The sequence below is a fragment of the Arctopsyche grandis genome, chromosome 9, assembly GCF_051622035.1.
Source record: "Arctopsyche grandis isolate Sample6627 chromosome 9, ASM5162203v2, whole genome shotgun sequence".
In the NCBI taxonomy this organism is placed as follows: Eukaryota; Metazoa; Arthropoda; class Insecta; order Trichoptera; family Hydropsychidae; genus Arctopsyche; species Arctopsyche grandis.
In genome coordinates this window covers 12,207,824-12,225,200 of record NC_135363.1, presented here as the reverse complement: position 1 = coordinate 12,225,200, position 17,377 = coordinate 12,207,824, and the positions used below count along the sequence as shown (strand labels likewise).

The 17,377-nt window shown below is 35.8% G+C and overlaps 1 protein-coding gene across 1 annotated transcript in view; it reads right to left on the bottom strand.

Annotated features, from left to right (window-relative positions):
* Nucleotides 1-17,377, bottom strand: part of LOC143917278 (cyclic nucleotide-gated channel alpha-3) — a 155,027-nt gene that overhangs the window by 57,884 nt on the left and 79,766 nt on the right. Inside the window, 3 exon segments of the mRNA XM_077438761.1 lie at nucleotides 3,763-3,796; nucleotides 6,146-6,259; nucleotides 8,730-8,841. Coding sequence (XP_077294887.1) covers nucleotides 3,763-3,796; nucleotides 6,146-6,259; nucleotides 8,730-8,841 — 260 coding nt within the window.

Below are 17,377 nucleotides of genomic sequence, written 5' to 3'. Positions count from 1 at the left end.
CAAGATACTTGATTTGTATAAAACCGAAAAAAATCATCTAAATTCCTTACTGTATGTAACGGCTACATTTTAGACAATTGATAATTAATAGCATGGATAATTGCATGTAGCAGATTCTTCGATCAATATTCATATACACACAGCGAGATTAAAAAAATATCGTATTGAAAATAAAATCAAAAGACCTGTTGAAATATTCAGGCGCATTAATTCGACGTCTGAAAACGGATACCCCGAGATCAAAGAATAAGATAAAAAAAATCAATTTAAGATTCAATATTCATAAGCGATTCAGGCGATTCGGAAAAGTAAATTATAAATACACCCATCTCCCGTGTACCCTTCTTCAGAAACGATACGGCATAAAATGATAAACACAGCAGTAAGAGGCCAACCGGGGCTGGGGGAGGGGAGGGGTAAAAATGCTTTTTTTTTTATTCTTTTATATATAATTTTTTCCGTCGCTCGACCGGCCGGTGAATATTTGAAATCCTCTTGTAACACAATGACTCAATTTACATAGAAATAAATGTGTCAAATTTGTCACCGAATGCTTCCGTCTCGTTTTGCGAACGACACCCTTCTCGGTCACACGCGCTCGAAACGCCGCGAGAATCTCGACTCAATCAACAGGGTTTTGTTTGCTCATCCATTAAGGGGAGGGGCGAGGGGTTGAAAATTCTATCCCATTTTTATCTCCCCGCAAAGGTTTTCCGGGTCGCTTTTTTGTGACAGGACAGACGGCCGATATTCGATTTCAATAGAACGAATGGATAGGAAGGGGTTGAAAATGACAGGCAAAAGTGGTAGGGGAGGTGGGGGGGGGAGGTGGAGTAAAAATCAAACTGCTTATCTTTCGGTTGAGTTTCATTGAAATTCATCGAGTTCGATTCGCAATTTAATCGAGCATCGAGGTCGCACCATTCGATACTGGCGATGAAAATATACTTGAAAAGTAAAGCTTTTCGTGAAACCAAACGTTTTGATTATGATTTTTTTTACTAAAAAGGCATTGATACACTCTAATGGGACCCCATTAGTTCGTTGGAACTGGCCAAATTCGTGTCTGACCGAGCAGTTTTTCTTACAGGCCAGTTTAGGTCAGGCCGAGTTCATTCAGATCAGGCTAAATTAATTAGCGGAATTGACCCAACTGTTAAATGATTTGCAACTGCAAATGATTCAATTGGGCTCACAATCCATAATGGTGAGTTTCATTCCGGTCGTTCGATCAACCTGATCGTATGAACAGATCAAGCTAAAACTAATTGCATCCGATCATTTTTTTCTTGGTCGGATGCAATTTCATCAGACGGATAGAGGGGTTTTTTTTTTAATTTGATTTTTGAATAAGCCGTTTGATAGGTATATATTTTCTCTATTATTACAAAAAAAAATAGTACTTGAATGCTATATAATATTGGATTGTACATGTGATTTCTTCCCAATAATGTAGCTAATAGGTTCTAGGTAATAAAAGTCACCGTTGAAATTTGATGCATAAAGTGAAATATGTATATGTACCATACGACACTCTCTATATAGGAGATGTGATACAAAATTAAGATTGTCAAAACTTTTAATTAATTTAATAACTTTGTGTTTACGAGTCAGACGACGCAATTTGATATTGTTGTACGCAAAGGGGTTAATTTTGAGTTTTACAACCTAAATATAGCAAGTAAAATCTATGTAGGCGTGTGGAAATTATTATATGTATACAAACATACATATTACAATACGTATGTTAGTAATAACATAGAAAGAAAACTTGTAAACTTATGTTTTTGAATAAATTTGAAAAGTCAAAAACGTTCTAAAACAAAACCATTAGAAGTATAGATATAACTATCGAATATTTTGAGTGTAGAAATTTACAATTTTATTGTTACAAAATTAAAATCTGGCAATAAAAATGTGTTTATAAATACTTTTTAAAGTGTAACGTTTATCGGCCCGGCAAAATAGCCCTATTTCCATACATATTAGGTATTTATCACAACATTATATACGAATACCCATCTCTAGAACATTTCACCCTGCAAATAAAAAGAGTGCCTCTCTCTAAAATAGCTCGCACGAAAGATTCGGTATTCGCTCGGCAAATTAAACGTTAAATGGGTTGCCAGTAACAAAAATAAAATTTGACAAAAATAAATACCGACTCTAACAACCAAATCTTAAAGGAATAGGCCAACTCTAACTTAACCTAACCTATACTAACCTTTAAATAAAATGGCTGCTAAGATATTACGATGTGTGGATCATGAAAATAGTAGGAATGGACAGTAGTGGGGCTATCATCCAACTGTCAAAAATTATTATTTCACTGATGTGGGCCAGTGAAAATGTAATTGGATATGATTTCACTGAATTATATTTCATTGGAAACGCGTTTGACGTTTGATTTTCTGAGCGAAAGCCGTTTCTGTCGTGCGAGTTATTTTAGAGATTTTAATTTGACATTAAATCCCGTTTTAACATTTGTAGTGTAATTTATTTTACAGCCGTGCCAAAAATATTATCCCATTTTTAAATAACGATATGTTGATCTTGGCATACTTTTTAGGGGTGACTTCAAATTTTCGACTAATATTTCAGATATGTGCTGTAGAGCAATGCTCAATACTTCCAAGAACCAAGCAAAATTAATGTTGCTTTATTGTTCGCTTGTCCGGAGCATATTAGAGTTTGGGTCTGTAATTTGGAGTCCCATTGAAATTAAATTCTCTCTCTTGATAGAAAACGTTGAAAAAAAGTTTCTTAGATGTCTTTATATGAGGAAATATAAATATTACCCCTATTTACATCCCACTGACTTTTTACAAGTTATGCTAGGCTTTGACTCACTATCTTCGAGAAGAATTATTGCCATTTCCAAATATTTATTTGGAGTATTAAAGGCAGTAGAATTGACAACCCTTCGATTTTATTGGAATTTAATTTTTCGGCGCCCGAATGTGATAGAGCTTTGCGTCATAATTTACTTTTCCAACCTATTACTGCGAAAACGTCTGCTTTTAATAACTCGTCTCTTGTAAAGGCTTTCCGGTTCCTTATGGTGATAGATGAACATTTGGACCTGTTCAATTGTCATGTTGATGAGCTGGTCAGTTTCATGAGATTCGACACAAGTATATTTGAATGAGATGAATGATTGGTCATTTTTATTGTTCTCTTCTTTGTTACTTTCTTTTTTTTGTAAGACTGGTGTGACACTTTGAGACAACCTGTCAGATCACATTGGTCATATTATTGTTATTATTATTATAAAAATAATAAATAAATATGTACATGCCATAGCTCGCCATTTACTTGCCATTTTAATTAATAAATTGAACAGATCTCTGCAGCCGGATTAAAATTTCACGCTTTTTATAATGCGTCGAACCCTCGTCTTAGTTCAGACTCCATTCCGAGAATTTTATAAACGTCGATTTAATCCAAACAAAACGGCGAACGGAAGAGCAGACTCAATTAGGGGCGCATTAAAAGGGAAGAAGCGCTCACTCTCACCGACTCGATACAATGAAATGCGACTTGTTCGAGAAAATTGCAAAAGTTAAAAGAGCTCTCTCGGGCGGTCCCGATAAGAGAATGCACTGCAGACGGTCGGATTTGACTTTCAAAAGATTGGGGCAAGTGCATCAAAAGGCGATTCTGGAGAAGTTCTCGTGTACGGTTAAGTAAGTGTCCGGCCGACAGGATAGACGGGAAAACTTTGCCTGTCGCATGAATTATTTAACAGCTACAGGCAGACACTTGACGTCGCCGATCTTAGCGAGACAAACTTCCACTGGTTCACACGGTTGGGGGACAAAAAATTTTTTGATAAACTTGATGGACAAGAGAAAGTTGGAGACAATGAACGCGAAAGGGTGGGCAGACACGTGTTGATTCCGAGCAAAAAATAAAATGCCCACTGCCATACTGAATCGAATCCCTTTTCAGGATACAAAAAAAGACACCCATTGTGAGTGCGCAGAAGCTGAAAAACGGGCTTTGAATTGAATTTGGATATTAATAAAATGGTCCTTTTATTTACCACATGAATTCATCCTCTAAGCCGATGAATTTTAGTTTTGGCCAAATATGAGAGAAAAACGATAATAAAAAATATTAATTTAATGCTCGCATTGTTCATTATTTCCAAGTTCCAGTTGAAAAAAAAAAAATGTCCTTTATCAGTTATCAGAATATTTTTTCTCATACTTATACTAATCATTACGCATTTTTAAGTAGTGTTTATCAAGTATTAATTTGTAATTCTACTGATTATGTAGCATTAAATTTTTAAAATAACATTGAATCAAAGTGGAATTTTAAAGAAGTGTAGGTGTTCGTATATTGCAAAGATGTGATTGTTATTACGCACGAACATTCTAAATAAAATAATTAAAAAGGTGAAGATTATTATTTGCAGGTTTAAGTAAAATTTAATTTGTAAATTGGAAAATATAAGCAGCTTTTATCTGTTTTCCAAGTATTTTTTGAATTCGTCTCATAATCATAATAAACTGAATTGCTTTTGTCAATTAGCTCACAGAGTGCCAAAAAGTTTCTAATTACTTTCAGTACCATGTTTAAGTTTCACAATACTACATTTTGTAAAAATAATCTACATACATATATAAAACTCAAATTACGTATGTACATATGTATGTATGTATCCAATAGGCTCCTTTACGACTCTATGAATCTTCACTGAATTTGGCACGATTTCTTTGAAATATAAAGAATATATCCGTGTAATTAGCTATTTATTTATGATGATCTGACTCTATCTTAAGAAAAAAAGTTTCAAAACGATCGGAAGACTGTAGGAATTTTAGCTCAATCGTTTTCGAAGTGAAGCATAAAAGAGCCTTGTAAAAAGAATACACATTACAAAGAGTTGTTTATTAAAAATAAAAATAAAACTATTGAATAATTTCAAATATGTTACTGTTATTATCATTACTGTAATTTAATTTGATTATTAAGAACTAGTGTTTTTACCCGGCTTCGTTCGGTATTTGTAATATAAACCGCTTCAACATAACATTTCATTAAATTTATTAAACATTTTATTAAATTTATTTGAATAGTTTTATTTTATTTAAATTTATTTGAATATTCATTTGTTCAATGACGTCACGGATTTAGGAACCAACAATATTTACACACAAAGTCTCTTTCGAAATTACATATTAGATTGATAATTTTAAATTTATTATTAAAAAAAGAACAAATGAGTAAATTTTGAAAAAAAATTTCGATGCGTCGAAGCATTTACTTATTGAAATGCATCGAGAAGAACGAGTCAAAATGCTGGATAAGCCAGATTTAAGGTAGGCATGTAATGTATGTACATATGTGTTTTGTTTCATAAAATTATCAATTGGTGCATGTATTATTAAGTTTGTATTTTTTGAAACATTGCAAAACGACAACATGTTTTTTGGTTCATATTTATCTGTCATCATATATTTGCAGACAAAAAATTAACTAAAGAAACTACTACATGAAGTAATCAAGATCTATACACAGGACTATTTTAATTGTAAATATCAATGTTTAAATTACCCCCTTACAACCAATACTTACTAATCTCCCATCGACTAAAAGTTCAAGCAACTTCAGACAAACGTACCTATTTATTTTACATTTTTTTTATAAATACTATACAACACGTAATCAGTCCACAATCGCTTAAAGTCTATCTTCACAGAGTCCCAAGCAACGCCGGGTAAAACCCGCTAGTTTATAATAAGTCGAGAATAAAATATGGGGACATAATTTCCGTTCTCCGACACGTATGTACGTCGACTATTTGCGGTGAGTCTTCGCGAATCACAGAAATATTGCACAAATCCCCTCTGGAAATATGCGGAAAAGCGCGTAAAAATCTACAGAATTTTCTGTTCATTTTTGCGCGCCACGCCCGTATATCAGGATAAGGTTATTAAAGTGTCGAACGGCGGGGAGAGAGCCTCGAATATCCTGTCTTTTCAGCGTCTTTTCTTTTCATACGAAAACTGCGGTGTCTATTTATCTCGCAGGTAGACGCGCGAGCTTTAACACTCCCAACGTACATACATATACGTGTGTATGGGAGTGGAATCTGGGGGTGGGGGCTTAAAAGGGGAGGGTCGGGTGTACTCACTTGTCGTGGGGCAGGGGCGGTAGGTGATTCGGGGGCCCCGGGGTGTTGGCCGGAGCCCCCAGGAGGGGCGCTTCGCCACTGCTCGCCATCGCCAGACTTGTGGCCAATTTTAACCTGAAACGTGAAAATTATTAATAAATGTTTACTCGCGAGAAGGCAAATAGCCGAAATCCTATTTACAATGTACATTGTACAAACATACGTATGCACTAGCTTTACGTACGTGGATTCGTACATACATTCTACGCTTTCTAACTTAATATCAGAATTCTTAAAATGTTGGAAATAGTATTAAGAGCTTTTATATGTTTTAAATTCCATTGGGTAGACTTTTAATGGATAGAAAACAAATAAGTGTATCATATTTTTGTATTATAGATATTCCTAACTTGTATTAGTATTGTAAATATTTTACATACATATGTATAGGTATATTGAGTACTTTTTTCCAAGGAAGAAAATAAGCTCATTATAATATTTCAAATGGTGATATTGAAATACGCCTTCTTAGATAGTTGATAGTAAGCTTTGCATTTTTCATTTCAGCGAAATATTGGCAGGTTATTAATAGACAACAATTAATACTGTTATCTGTTTTCAGTATTATGTTTACTGAAATCAATATCTAATATAAAAAATACGAAGCAGTTGAATTATTAAATATCGCGTGGTGGTTGCCTTAGTAATGCTAACCACCGAAAGGTTGCTGGGTTCGATCCTGTGACCTCGATTTAAAATAAATGATTCCGTGTGCTATGGGTAGTGATGCTAGTCATACTTGAATATTTGTGACTCAAAGTCGATCATTTCCAATCAGAGTTTGCCAATTTATTGGATTTAATTGTTCAAAAACACCAGCCTACTCACTATGTCACCACTATTTGAATATGATTGAAAAATTTTTATATTATATGTACAAATTCAATACCATAGATGTCACCCAGGGGCAACCCGTAATTACATCATGGGAAAATATAAATTTACTATATTTATTTATTTATTAAAATTCAGAATATGACTTCTTCAGACTTTGATTAAAATTCAGACTTTGATTTTCAACATTTAATCTAACACGGATTGTAGCCTGACTGCAATTTTTTTCCGACTCCCAATTCATTTCCGAAAACAACTCTCAAATTCCGCTGCGTCTGCTAGCCCGAGAATGAATCTGATTTTGGCTATAACTTAAATTTCAATAATTTTATCTCCATCACATGTTTTACCAAATTCATCATTTATACCTATGTATGTACATATATATTGACTAAAGGCTATTTATATATTCACTTTCAGTGACATAACTTCATTTCCCTCCATAATTCTTTATAAGTTTCCAGACATTTTTTTTGCACTGCAATCATTTCTAATAAATATCCACAATTGAATAAAGATGTTCTGGGAATGTGGGAAGATTTATACGGTGGAGTTGCAGTCACTAGATTTTTTCCATATTTGAAGAAATTTATTAGAAACTTATCAAAATAATGAGATCGTACGAATTAACATTGCATGAAGACACGCCTAGCACACCTGTAGTCCACCGCCGTACTTTCGAGTGTAGTCTTACCATTAAGTTGATATTTAGTTCAATTTGTACCATATGGATGGAAGTACATACACCCAAACATAAAAAATTTACACACGTATACTTAGAACCAGAGGTTAACAGAGCACAGTCGCACGGTGGGACAAAGCGTCAAATTTTTCTTGGCGAAATTTGCAATCCGTCACTCTGACCCCGACGTGCGGGGAGGGTGCGTCGACCTTCGAATGAAGAATGGACGATAATTTTTCACGAGCTCATATCCACCGAAGGGAGGACGTTCACCGGTGAACGAGCAAATCCGTTCGCAGACGAGTCGAGTGCGCCAATCTTCAGCTTTGATCTATTGCCAATAAATCTTACCGGCAGTCGAACAAATCAGGCTCAATTAAGCGGCCGATCTTGCGTGACAAATTAATAGTCAGCCATTCTGCGAATCACGATAGTGAACCAAGTCTAGTGCCTACACACAATGCGTCCGCACTAGCCGAGTAAATAAATCAACTCCTACACACATATGTACGTATTATACCTAAACATTATATGTATTATATATAAGGGACAGACAGGTTTGCCATAGTGCGATTTATTCGATAACGTATGAACGTATTCAAATTAACGTCAACCTGCCATTATCATCCTCGAGAATTTTGATCTATTATGACGGAGGAGTGCTTCCACGGGAGAGAGAAAAAAGTTCGCCGAGGAAAATTATTCGGCGATTTTCCGTGGATTTTCGCGCCACTTACTACCTACTTGTGTGTTGTACTTTGAATTTTGCCAGCTTAATCCAAAAGCGCGCCTTCGAAGCCCCGTGGCTTTGACCCAAATCTGCGAGATCAACGTTATAATAAGCCTTTGCCGTAAAAGTTGACTGTAACGAAATCTTCATTATATCAATTACCGGATATAATACTTTGAGGGGGAGCCTCTGAGAAGTGTTTCGCCGCGTAAAATAATTTAAAACAGCCGTTGAAAGAAATATGATACGTCGGCGGCTGAAATCGAATGTGACTTAAAAGTGCAGAGTTTGATTTTTACCTTCCTCTGAGGTCTCTTCTTCTGGCCCTTCTCGACAAGTCCAACTCGGATCCCAGCGACGCTCGTGATCTGTTTAAATGGTTCTGGCTCCTCCTCCTCATTGACAGCACATCTAAAAAGGAATAAAAGGAATCCTTGAATTAAACTGTTTTTTGTTGTTGTTAAAAGCACACTTTACAGAACGCTCAAATGCAACGAGTGAACCTTACAGATCAAGAAATATCAAATATAAATACATAATATACCCGGCTTCGCTTGGTATTTGTAATATAAACCGCTTAAACATGGCTAATCTAATAGTAAACATTTTATTAAATTTATTTGAAAATTCATTTTTTTTATATATTAAATTTAACGTCACGGATTCTACGAACCAAAACTTACATACATACATACAAAGTCTCTTTCGAAATTATATATTAGATCAAACTAGATAAACTAGTGTTGTGCCCGTTGATTTTGGAAAGGAATTGATACACGAATTAAAATATATAAATATAATGTAAGGAAATAGTCACGCGCACATATTAATAGTAGAATATTGAGTGCGCACATTATATACACATTCACCGATCCAACCCGTTCACCCATTCAAAATGATGAATGAATGTGTGGGTATGTGTATATGCTCCCGCGCAGCGCATCTGACACTGACGACACCCGTTCCAAGTTAGGTGTTCAATATCTGGAGCAAATTTCAGACACTCACACTTTCCCGCTACCCCGTTTTCCCACGTCTCTCCGACACGATCGGTCGACATGCCACATTTTTATAGCGAATGCTTGAAATGCACCCATTGGTCAGAATGTACCGTCGTTGCTCTAATTGGTCAAACGTCTAATTAGTCCCGTGGACTACTTCACGCTGATTGGTTGTGCGCCTCGTTCGTTTGTATTTATTTTATTAAATATCTCTAAGTACAACAGATACTCCGTGCATTCTAAAATTTGTATTTTTGAAATCTCCATACTGGTCGACGCGTACGCCACATACACACATACGTGCATACATCTCGTCCGTTTTTATATATAACTATACATAATTATTATGTATGTATATCTAAATATACTGTTTAGAATGGTCAAACATAACCATTCTAAACAGTATATAAGCAAATACAATCAACATCCAAAGAAACATCTACAGACAGTTTTGTAGCATTTATAGAAAGCTGCGAAAAATCGAGATGATGAATTTTTTGCGAAATAAAACAGGGATGCCAATTTGTAGGAACCATTTCAATGAAAATCAGATAAATTAGCAAACTGTCATAGGAAACGATCGACCTGGAGTCACAAACTAAGGTCTGGCCAGCAGCAACCAGCAGTGGGACTCGAATCCGTGACCACTAATTTCGAAAGCATTATATACTAACCATTCGTTCATGCTGCTGGTTGTAAAAGAAAATGAAAATATCAGAGATATCGCCATACAAAAACTCTATTATACTTCTGGAAACATTCAAAACATTAGAATTATACCTATGTACATACGTACATATGTATGTATAGCCAATTTGAAAGGTTGGAAGATGCCGAGATAAAAAAATGTCTAAATTTGAGAATTATCTATGAATTAGAACGCAAAATGTTTTTTTTTTGTATTATTATATAAAGGTTTTACATATGTATATCATTTATTTATTTATTTATTTAATAGTTTTGGACCATTGTGGCATTACAGGAAGAACCTAATGCGCCACAATGGCCTACATTTGAAAAATATATAAAAACATGATATAAAAACAAGTAAACTGTAAATAAAGGAAAAAAGCAAAAGCAGAAAACATGGTAAAATAAAATAATAAAAAAAAAGTAACAAAAGGAAAATAATACATCATTCAGAGAGAAAAAAAAAATAACAAAAGTGTAAAAATTAAAAATAAAATCCATAAATCCCATTCTTTGTTTACACTGAGCAAAATTAAAATAGTATATAAAAATGTACAAAAGAGAAAGAAAAAATAAAATAAAATAAAACAAAATATGAATAAAAAATAAAATCACAGCGAGGCCCAAATGGAAGAGAGTAGATTAAGATTCCACTCATTCATCACATTCAAATTAAGAAAGTAATGAAGAGCGCAGGTTACCAGATAAATATGTTAAGATAATATCCGACAATCTACGCTCCCCAAGGTGGAAAATATCACATTCAGGGACAGCAGCAACGATTTCATTGAGAAGTCGAATAGCTCTTGGAATAGGAGCCATTCGAAAAAGAACTGTGCGAGCAGCAGGTACAACCATTAAATGATGATGTCTACCACGCACATAATTATTAGGGACATAAAGTCCCAACTGTTCCAGCAACAACGGGCATGACGTATTACCACGCAATAGCTGGAGAACGAAACGAATTAACGAGAAGTTTCTCCGAAGTTCAAGGGAATTATACCCAAGCATGCCCAAAAGGAAAGGAGTAGGATAGAGATATGGGTAGTACCCATACTCTTTCTTATAAAGAAAACGAAGAAATGCTTTTTGCACTTTTTCTATAATAAGAGAGTAGTTTGCTTCATGCGGATTCCACACAATTGAATTATACTCTAGCTTACTTCTAACAAGCGAGTTGAAAAGCAAGCGAGAAGACAAGGGGTTGGAGAATAATCTAGCATATTTCAAGACAAATCCAAGTCGACGAAAGGAAACGTCAGCGATTGTCTTGATGTGGTTGTGAAAGGTGAATTGAGGATCAAAAGTGATACCCAAGTCGACCATTGATTCCACGCGCTTCAACAATACGGATCCAATGGAATATCCGTGACAATAGAGCGAATTCGCACGTCCATAACTCATAATAGCACATTTACTAGTATTCAGTTCAAGCCCTAAACTGGAACTGAACTCTAAAACAGCGTTAATATCAGCTTGAAGGAGAGAGGCTTGCCTCTCATCCTTAACAGCAAAGAATAGTTTAACGTCGTCAGCAAACAAGAGACATGAAGCATTGCGTAGTACTTTTGGGAGGTTATTAATGACTATTGTAAATAGTAAAGGGCCTAAGGTCATATATCATTGTATCAAAATCTGTCCAGCAGCACCGCTGGTTCAGGGCTTGAACCCATGACCAGTCGATAAGTTGTTAGCATTGTACTCTAACTACTGATCTATGCTGCTGGTAAGCGCTTAATACTCGATTCGGTTCACATTTATACGATTGAGTAGTTGAATTTCAGACGTATTTCAAAGCGCAGTGTGAAGTTGCACGCGATTGGAATCTGATGCGCTTTCCAGATTGAGGGTCTGAAATAGTTTTCAGCTGAACTCGGGCCGTCTCTCTCACCCGCGCTACCAATATGTGTAGTTTTGGTGAACTTTTCGTCCGGCACCGACAGTATAATCCAATTGTGCAATCACGTGTCCGGATATATGTACAGTCCGGAACACAAAAGTTCCGCTCGCGTGTATCGCGAACAGCACCGGGACCAACTTTCGGACGGTGGATTTTGAATTATTAATCCCAGCAACCAATAACGAACTGAGTCTTCTTCCATAAAGAGAGTTTCCAAGTTTGTTCGCTTCGGTGCCGAATAGACTCCAGCTTTTCCAGCATTGAAATATCGGCGAAACTTTTACTTTTCACTTTAAGAGCGTACAGCATTATTATTTTCCACGGATATCATAATCAAAGAATTGCGAACACATTTGTTAATTAATTTCTTGATTCATTACATGTTTTATTAATATCTATGGTCGATCTGGGTGTCACTTTTGATCCTCAACTCATCTTTCACAACTCGGATTTGTCTTGAGATACGTATGTTAGGTGATTCTCCAACTCTTTGTCTTCTCACTTGTGAGAAGCAAGCTAGAGTATATGTAATGCGATTGTCTGGAATTCGCAAGAATCAAATTACTCTCTAATGATTGAGAAAGTGCAAAAGGCATTTCTTCGTTACCTACATATATAGGAAAGAGTATGGATATTACCCATATCTCTACCTTTTGGGTATAATTCCCCTAAAATTCGGAGAAACTTTTTATCATTTCGTTTTGTTCTCCAGCTTCTACACGGTCCCTTCTACGTCATGCCCGTCGTTGCTGAAACAGTTGGTACTTTATTTCCCTAATAATTATGTATGTGCGTGGTAGACACAATCATTCGATTGTTATACCTCCTGCTCGCACAGTTCTTTATCAAATAGCTCCTATTCTAAGAGTTATCTGACTTCTCAATGAAATCGATGTTGCTGAGCCTGAATGTGATCATTTCCACCTTAGTGAGCGTAGATTATCGCAGATTATTTTAACCTATCTGTCTGGTGGCCTTCGCTCATCTTTATTTTTATAATTTTATGTGATGTATGAGTGAAGAATTATGATCTTCTCTCTTCTATTTGGGCCTCGCAGGGCTGGTTCTGATGTATTGGTGCTGGCTGTAAATGCAAGTAATTCCATACTGTGTATTCTTATTAGGTCTATTGCTTTTAATGATTATTTATAAATTTATTTTTGTTTGTATAATTTATTTTTCTCTTCTTTATTATATTTTCGACCATTGTCGCGCATTTGGGATTCCTGTAATGCCACGATGTTCCAAACTTAAATAAATAAATAAATAATCTAGAATTAACATTTCAATTTTGCATGATTTTATTTTCTAGTCTACATAGTACGTGAACGTATCTGCCGAGTAATGCGGAAGATGTGCACATCTTTTTGTTGTCCGAAGAAAAGCTCGATATATTCTGTCTGTTTCTTTTTTTTTTTGAGTGGGACTTTTGCAATATCTGGCAACATAAATTTGCACGTACAATACACCATAGCGTTACTAAGGCTCTATTCCTCGGACGGATGTGTGGATATTTCCTTACAAACATCGGCAACATTTCCACCAGATACTTCCACGTCCCATTAATCCACGAATGCAAAAGTGGTCCTACACTTTGAACGCTGGTGCTTGATTTTTTTTTTGGCTTTTCTTTTCATCTTGTGTTTTTCGAGCACTTCAGGATTCCGCAGATTCTCGAAGAAACATGTTTTTTTGGCGTTTGCGCGCGTGTATGTGTGTCTCAGCTTTGTATTGATCTATTATGTGATAAAAGTTCCTCTTCATATTGCTGGCTGTGCCGGATAAATTCGTGATAATCTTTCGAGTGCCGCTCCAAACGTACAAGGAAGGAAAAAAGGAAATGCGAAAATATGGTGACGTCGATGAGGGCAACAACAACGGAAAAAAGAAAACATCAATAATAGACCTCTTTAATAAACTTGGACTAAGCGTAGATGCGAAAAAAAGATATTTCTTTGCACGAATGAAGACTCCAAATGGCATGAAAAAATGACGACGAAAAATAACATTCATTTCGGTGGATATTATTCGCCGATAATTTCTAAATACATTCTTTTCGACCGAACAAAACAAAAATAAAGATAAAAAACGTATGCATGTGAGAATATCTTCTATTTTCGTTTATTCGTAAATCCGTATATAATAAATCATTGATTGCGAGTTCAAATAAGAAATCAGTGATTAAGATAGTTTCGAATAATCTATCTTATCTATCTATCAAACAATCATTTGAACTTTCAAAAACTAATCATATTTTCAAAGGAAAAATACTGAAATGTAATATGTACATATGTACATATGTACATATGTAAATTCAAAAGTTGATTGGCTGAATATAATTTTAAAATATGCCTACAATAGACCGCAATCTTGCCCTAAACAAATATACATAATATAAACAAAAATAAATTCCAACATATGAAACATTTTACAATTTCCGCAGCGTATATACATGCATATATACATGTGTTTATTCCCATTTCCAATAAACATTTATATAAATAAATATTTATTCAAAGAAAATATACCGACACACATACAAAACAGACTGGACATTAGCGACGAACCTTTCGATTCAAACGACATTATTTTCAGCGAAAATTTCAAATATCGCACTTTACCGTCCGATTCGCCGAAAATCACCGGGCATTTTTCCCCAACACTGGATGCCGTTCTCTCCCGTTCACTCTTTCTCAACGGCTTCGTATACGAGACATTAGAGGACGATGGCAGGGAGGGTGGCCCCGAGGGGGGGGGGGTGATTCTGGGGGCAGAAGGACGCGAATGAAGGACGTCAGGGGGTGGGCAGGTGGGGTAGGGCGTGCAAAAACGTTCCGAAACGTTGAGCCGGCACTTGGGCAGGTCTTGGGCAGGTCTCGGGCCTGCTACTGTAATTAGCGAGGCCTTCGAGCTTTTGGGCCCGCCGAGGATAACTGGGGCGGAAAGCTCGTTTTCGATTTTCCACCTGCGATTAAGCTCTCGCGTCTCAAACAACTGTAGTTTTTACAGAGCGAAAAAAAGAAAAGCGGACGCGTCTTTGTTAGCAGTTAAGCGGCGTGAAAAAATGGAGCGCTTTTTTTCCGACGGCGTAACGGTGTGCTTATGTATGTAGTAGGTTTTTAATAACGGCAATTTCGACGATAAAGTTACTATGTATGTATGTATGTAAGTCAAAATCATTCCGTACGAGCGATGTTTTTGAGTAAATATGGGCAAATGCGAATTTGCTTAACGCCGAATGTACATATTAAGCAAATTCGTATAAAAACCTCGCGGTGCGAAGTCGATACATTTCAGAATGCTTTCGTGCTTTAGCCCTACAGTGCGTGATTTTTACTTTATTTATGTACGTAGATGATGTTTTGTGATCATGCAAAAATTCGAACTCGAGATTTTGACTGATTCGAACTCAGAATCGATCACTGATCACGTTTTTATGATCTAGAAAAAATGTGTGTGTGTGTCTCAGTGCTTTTTTTTGAACACCGTTAGTCCTATCAAACTGAAACTTAGTATCGGTTTCTGAAATTCTTATCGATGCGACGTTAATTTTTTTTTAATTTTTAAGTTGAACGAAAATGGTACCTCCCCTTATTTTGAATGAACATATATTATTACCTTGATTATAAATATAATTTCTTGAACTTTTATTTTGGAACGAACTGTGTGTTATTCGTGTATTGCATCGAACGCCGAAAATTTACTTTTAACTGCCAAATTTTACGGTAAAACAGCGCTTAAATCTACCAACTAACGTCTCAAATCGTATGATTTGGTTAATTCGAATATAAATCAACGCGCAAATTGTCAAATACATATAATACTTGCTATACGAAAATACTAAGCAAAAAAGCCGTTGTTTCATATATGAATCACCGCGTACTGTAGTTAGGGCGGGTGAGTTATGGAGTATGGTTGTAAACTGAGAAAATGAAGATTGAATTTCGTCATAGTTTTTGAAATTATTGAATCTTTGTAAACTTCTTCTTCCAATGCCGAATCCGTATTCAGACGTAGGCGATTACCATGGGCTGACATCAAGAAGCTGGAGAACCGTTTTGTTCCTCCGGTAACAGCATACTCCAAAGGACTCTATCCTGACCATGCTTACTACTAATAGCGTCCACGTTTCGCATCCGTACAGCAACATCGACCATACATAAGTGTTGTAGACTACTATGTAAAGGTAGGTCTTTGTAAGCTGTCACACGTTTGATTGTATTCTTACTGTGACAACGCAAACAGACAGAGAAGTACGGGGCCCGTGTGTGTTTTTTAAGATTTTAACTCTAGCTAGCACGCCTGATCTATGCTATGACACCCAAGTCAAAAACCACCTTCTGGAGTGTTTACGGTGATATTTTATACTTGTATTGACATATGTACATATGTTTGACATTGATTCTATATTTGAAGAAACGAAGCAGAAAATTGTCAAAATTAAAAAATCGTAAAAGCCCTTCTCAGCTGAAAGCAACGAGCACATGCATGGCGTACAATATATTGTGCTTGCGTCTTAAGAGTTTCGAACAAAGTTTCAATGTAATATGATCAATTGTATTAGTTATCCTGAAAATACACATTTTATAAAAAGCGCATAAATAATATCATGGATTCCGGTCTCCGTGACGAGCCGGAATGTTAAATTACAGAAAACGCAAATATCGGAAGGCAAAGATCGAAAATCGAAAGATCTTAAGTCAAAAGATCAAAAAAAAAGGGTGCATGGTAAACGGTACATACTCACGTACATACTCACTTAATTTGCGCGAGCAGGATACAACAGGAACAAGAGGAACAGGCTTTTCCTCCCGTATTAATGTGCGCGCGCAAAATACGGGAGGAAAAGCCTGTTCCTCTTGTTCCTGTTGTACCCTGCTCGCGCAAATTAAGTGAGTATGTACCGTTTACTATGCACCCTTTTTTTTTTTGATCTTTCGACTTAAGATCTTTCGATTTTCGATCGTTGCCTTCCGATATTTGTGTTTTCTGTAATTTAACATTCTGGCTCGTCACGTAGACCCCATGGTTCATACTGGATACAAATAAATGAAAATCTCAAATTTATAATTTCTCAAGGACACTATTGATGTTCTGTACGTAGGCAATTCAGGTAATGAAACGTAAAGGAGGTTTGTAAAAAAAGGTTTGATTTACATATCGTATAATTTGTTAGATTGTTAAAATGGTAATATGTATACATAGTTGTATCAGTATAAAGTTACTATTGTGATAATTACATAATATATCAGTGTAAGCATACATATACATATAATATGTACATAGGTATTGTACTTTGAAAAATCATTAATCACGCGACGTTAAATAGGCGCAGATTACTAGCGAATGTATT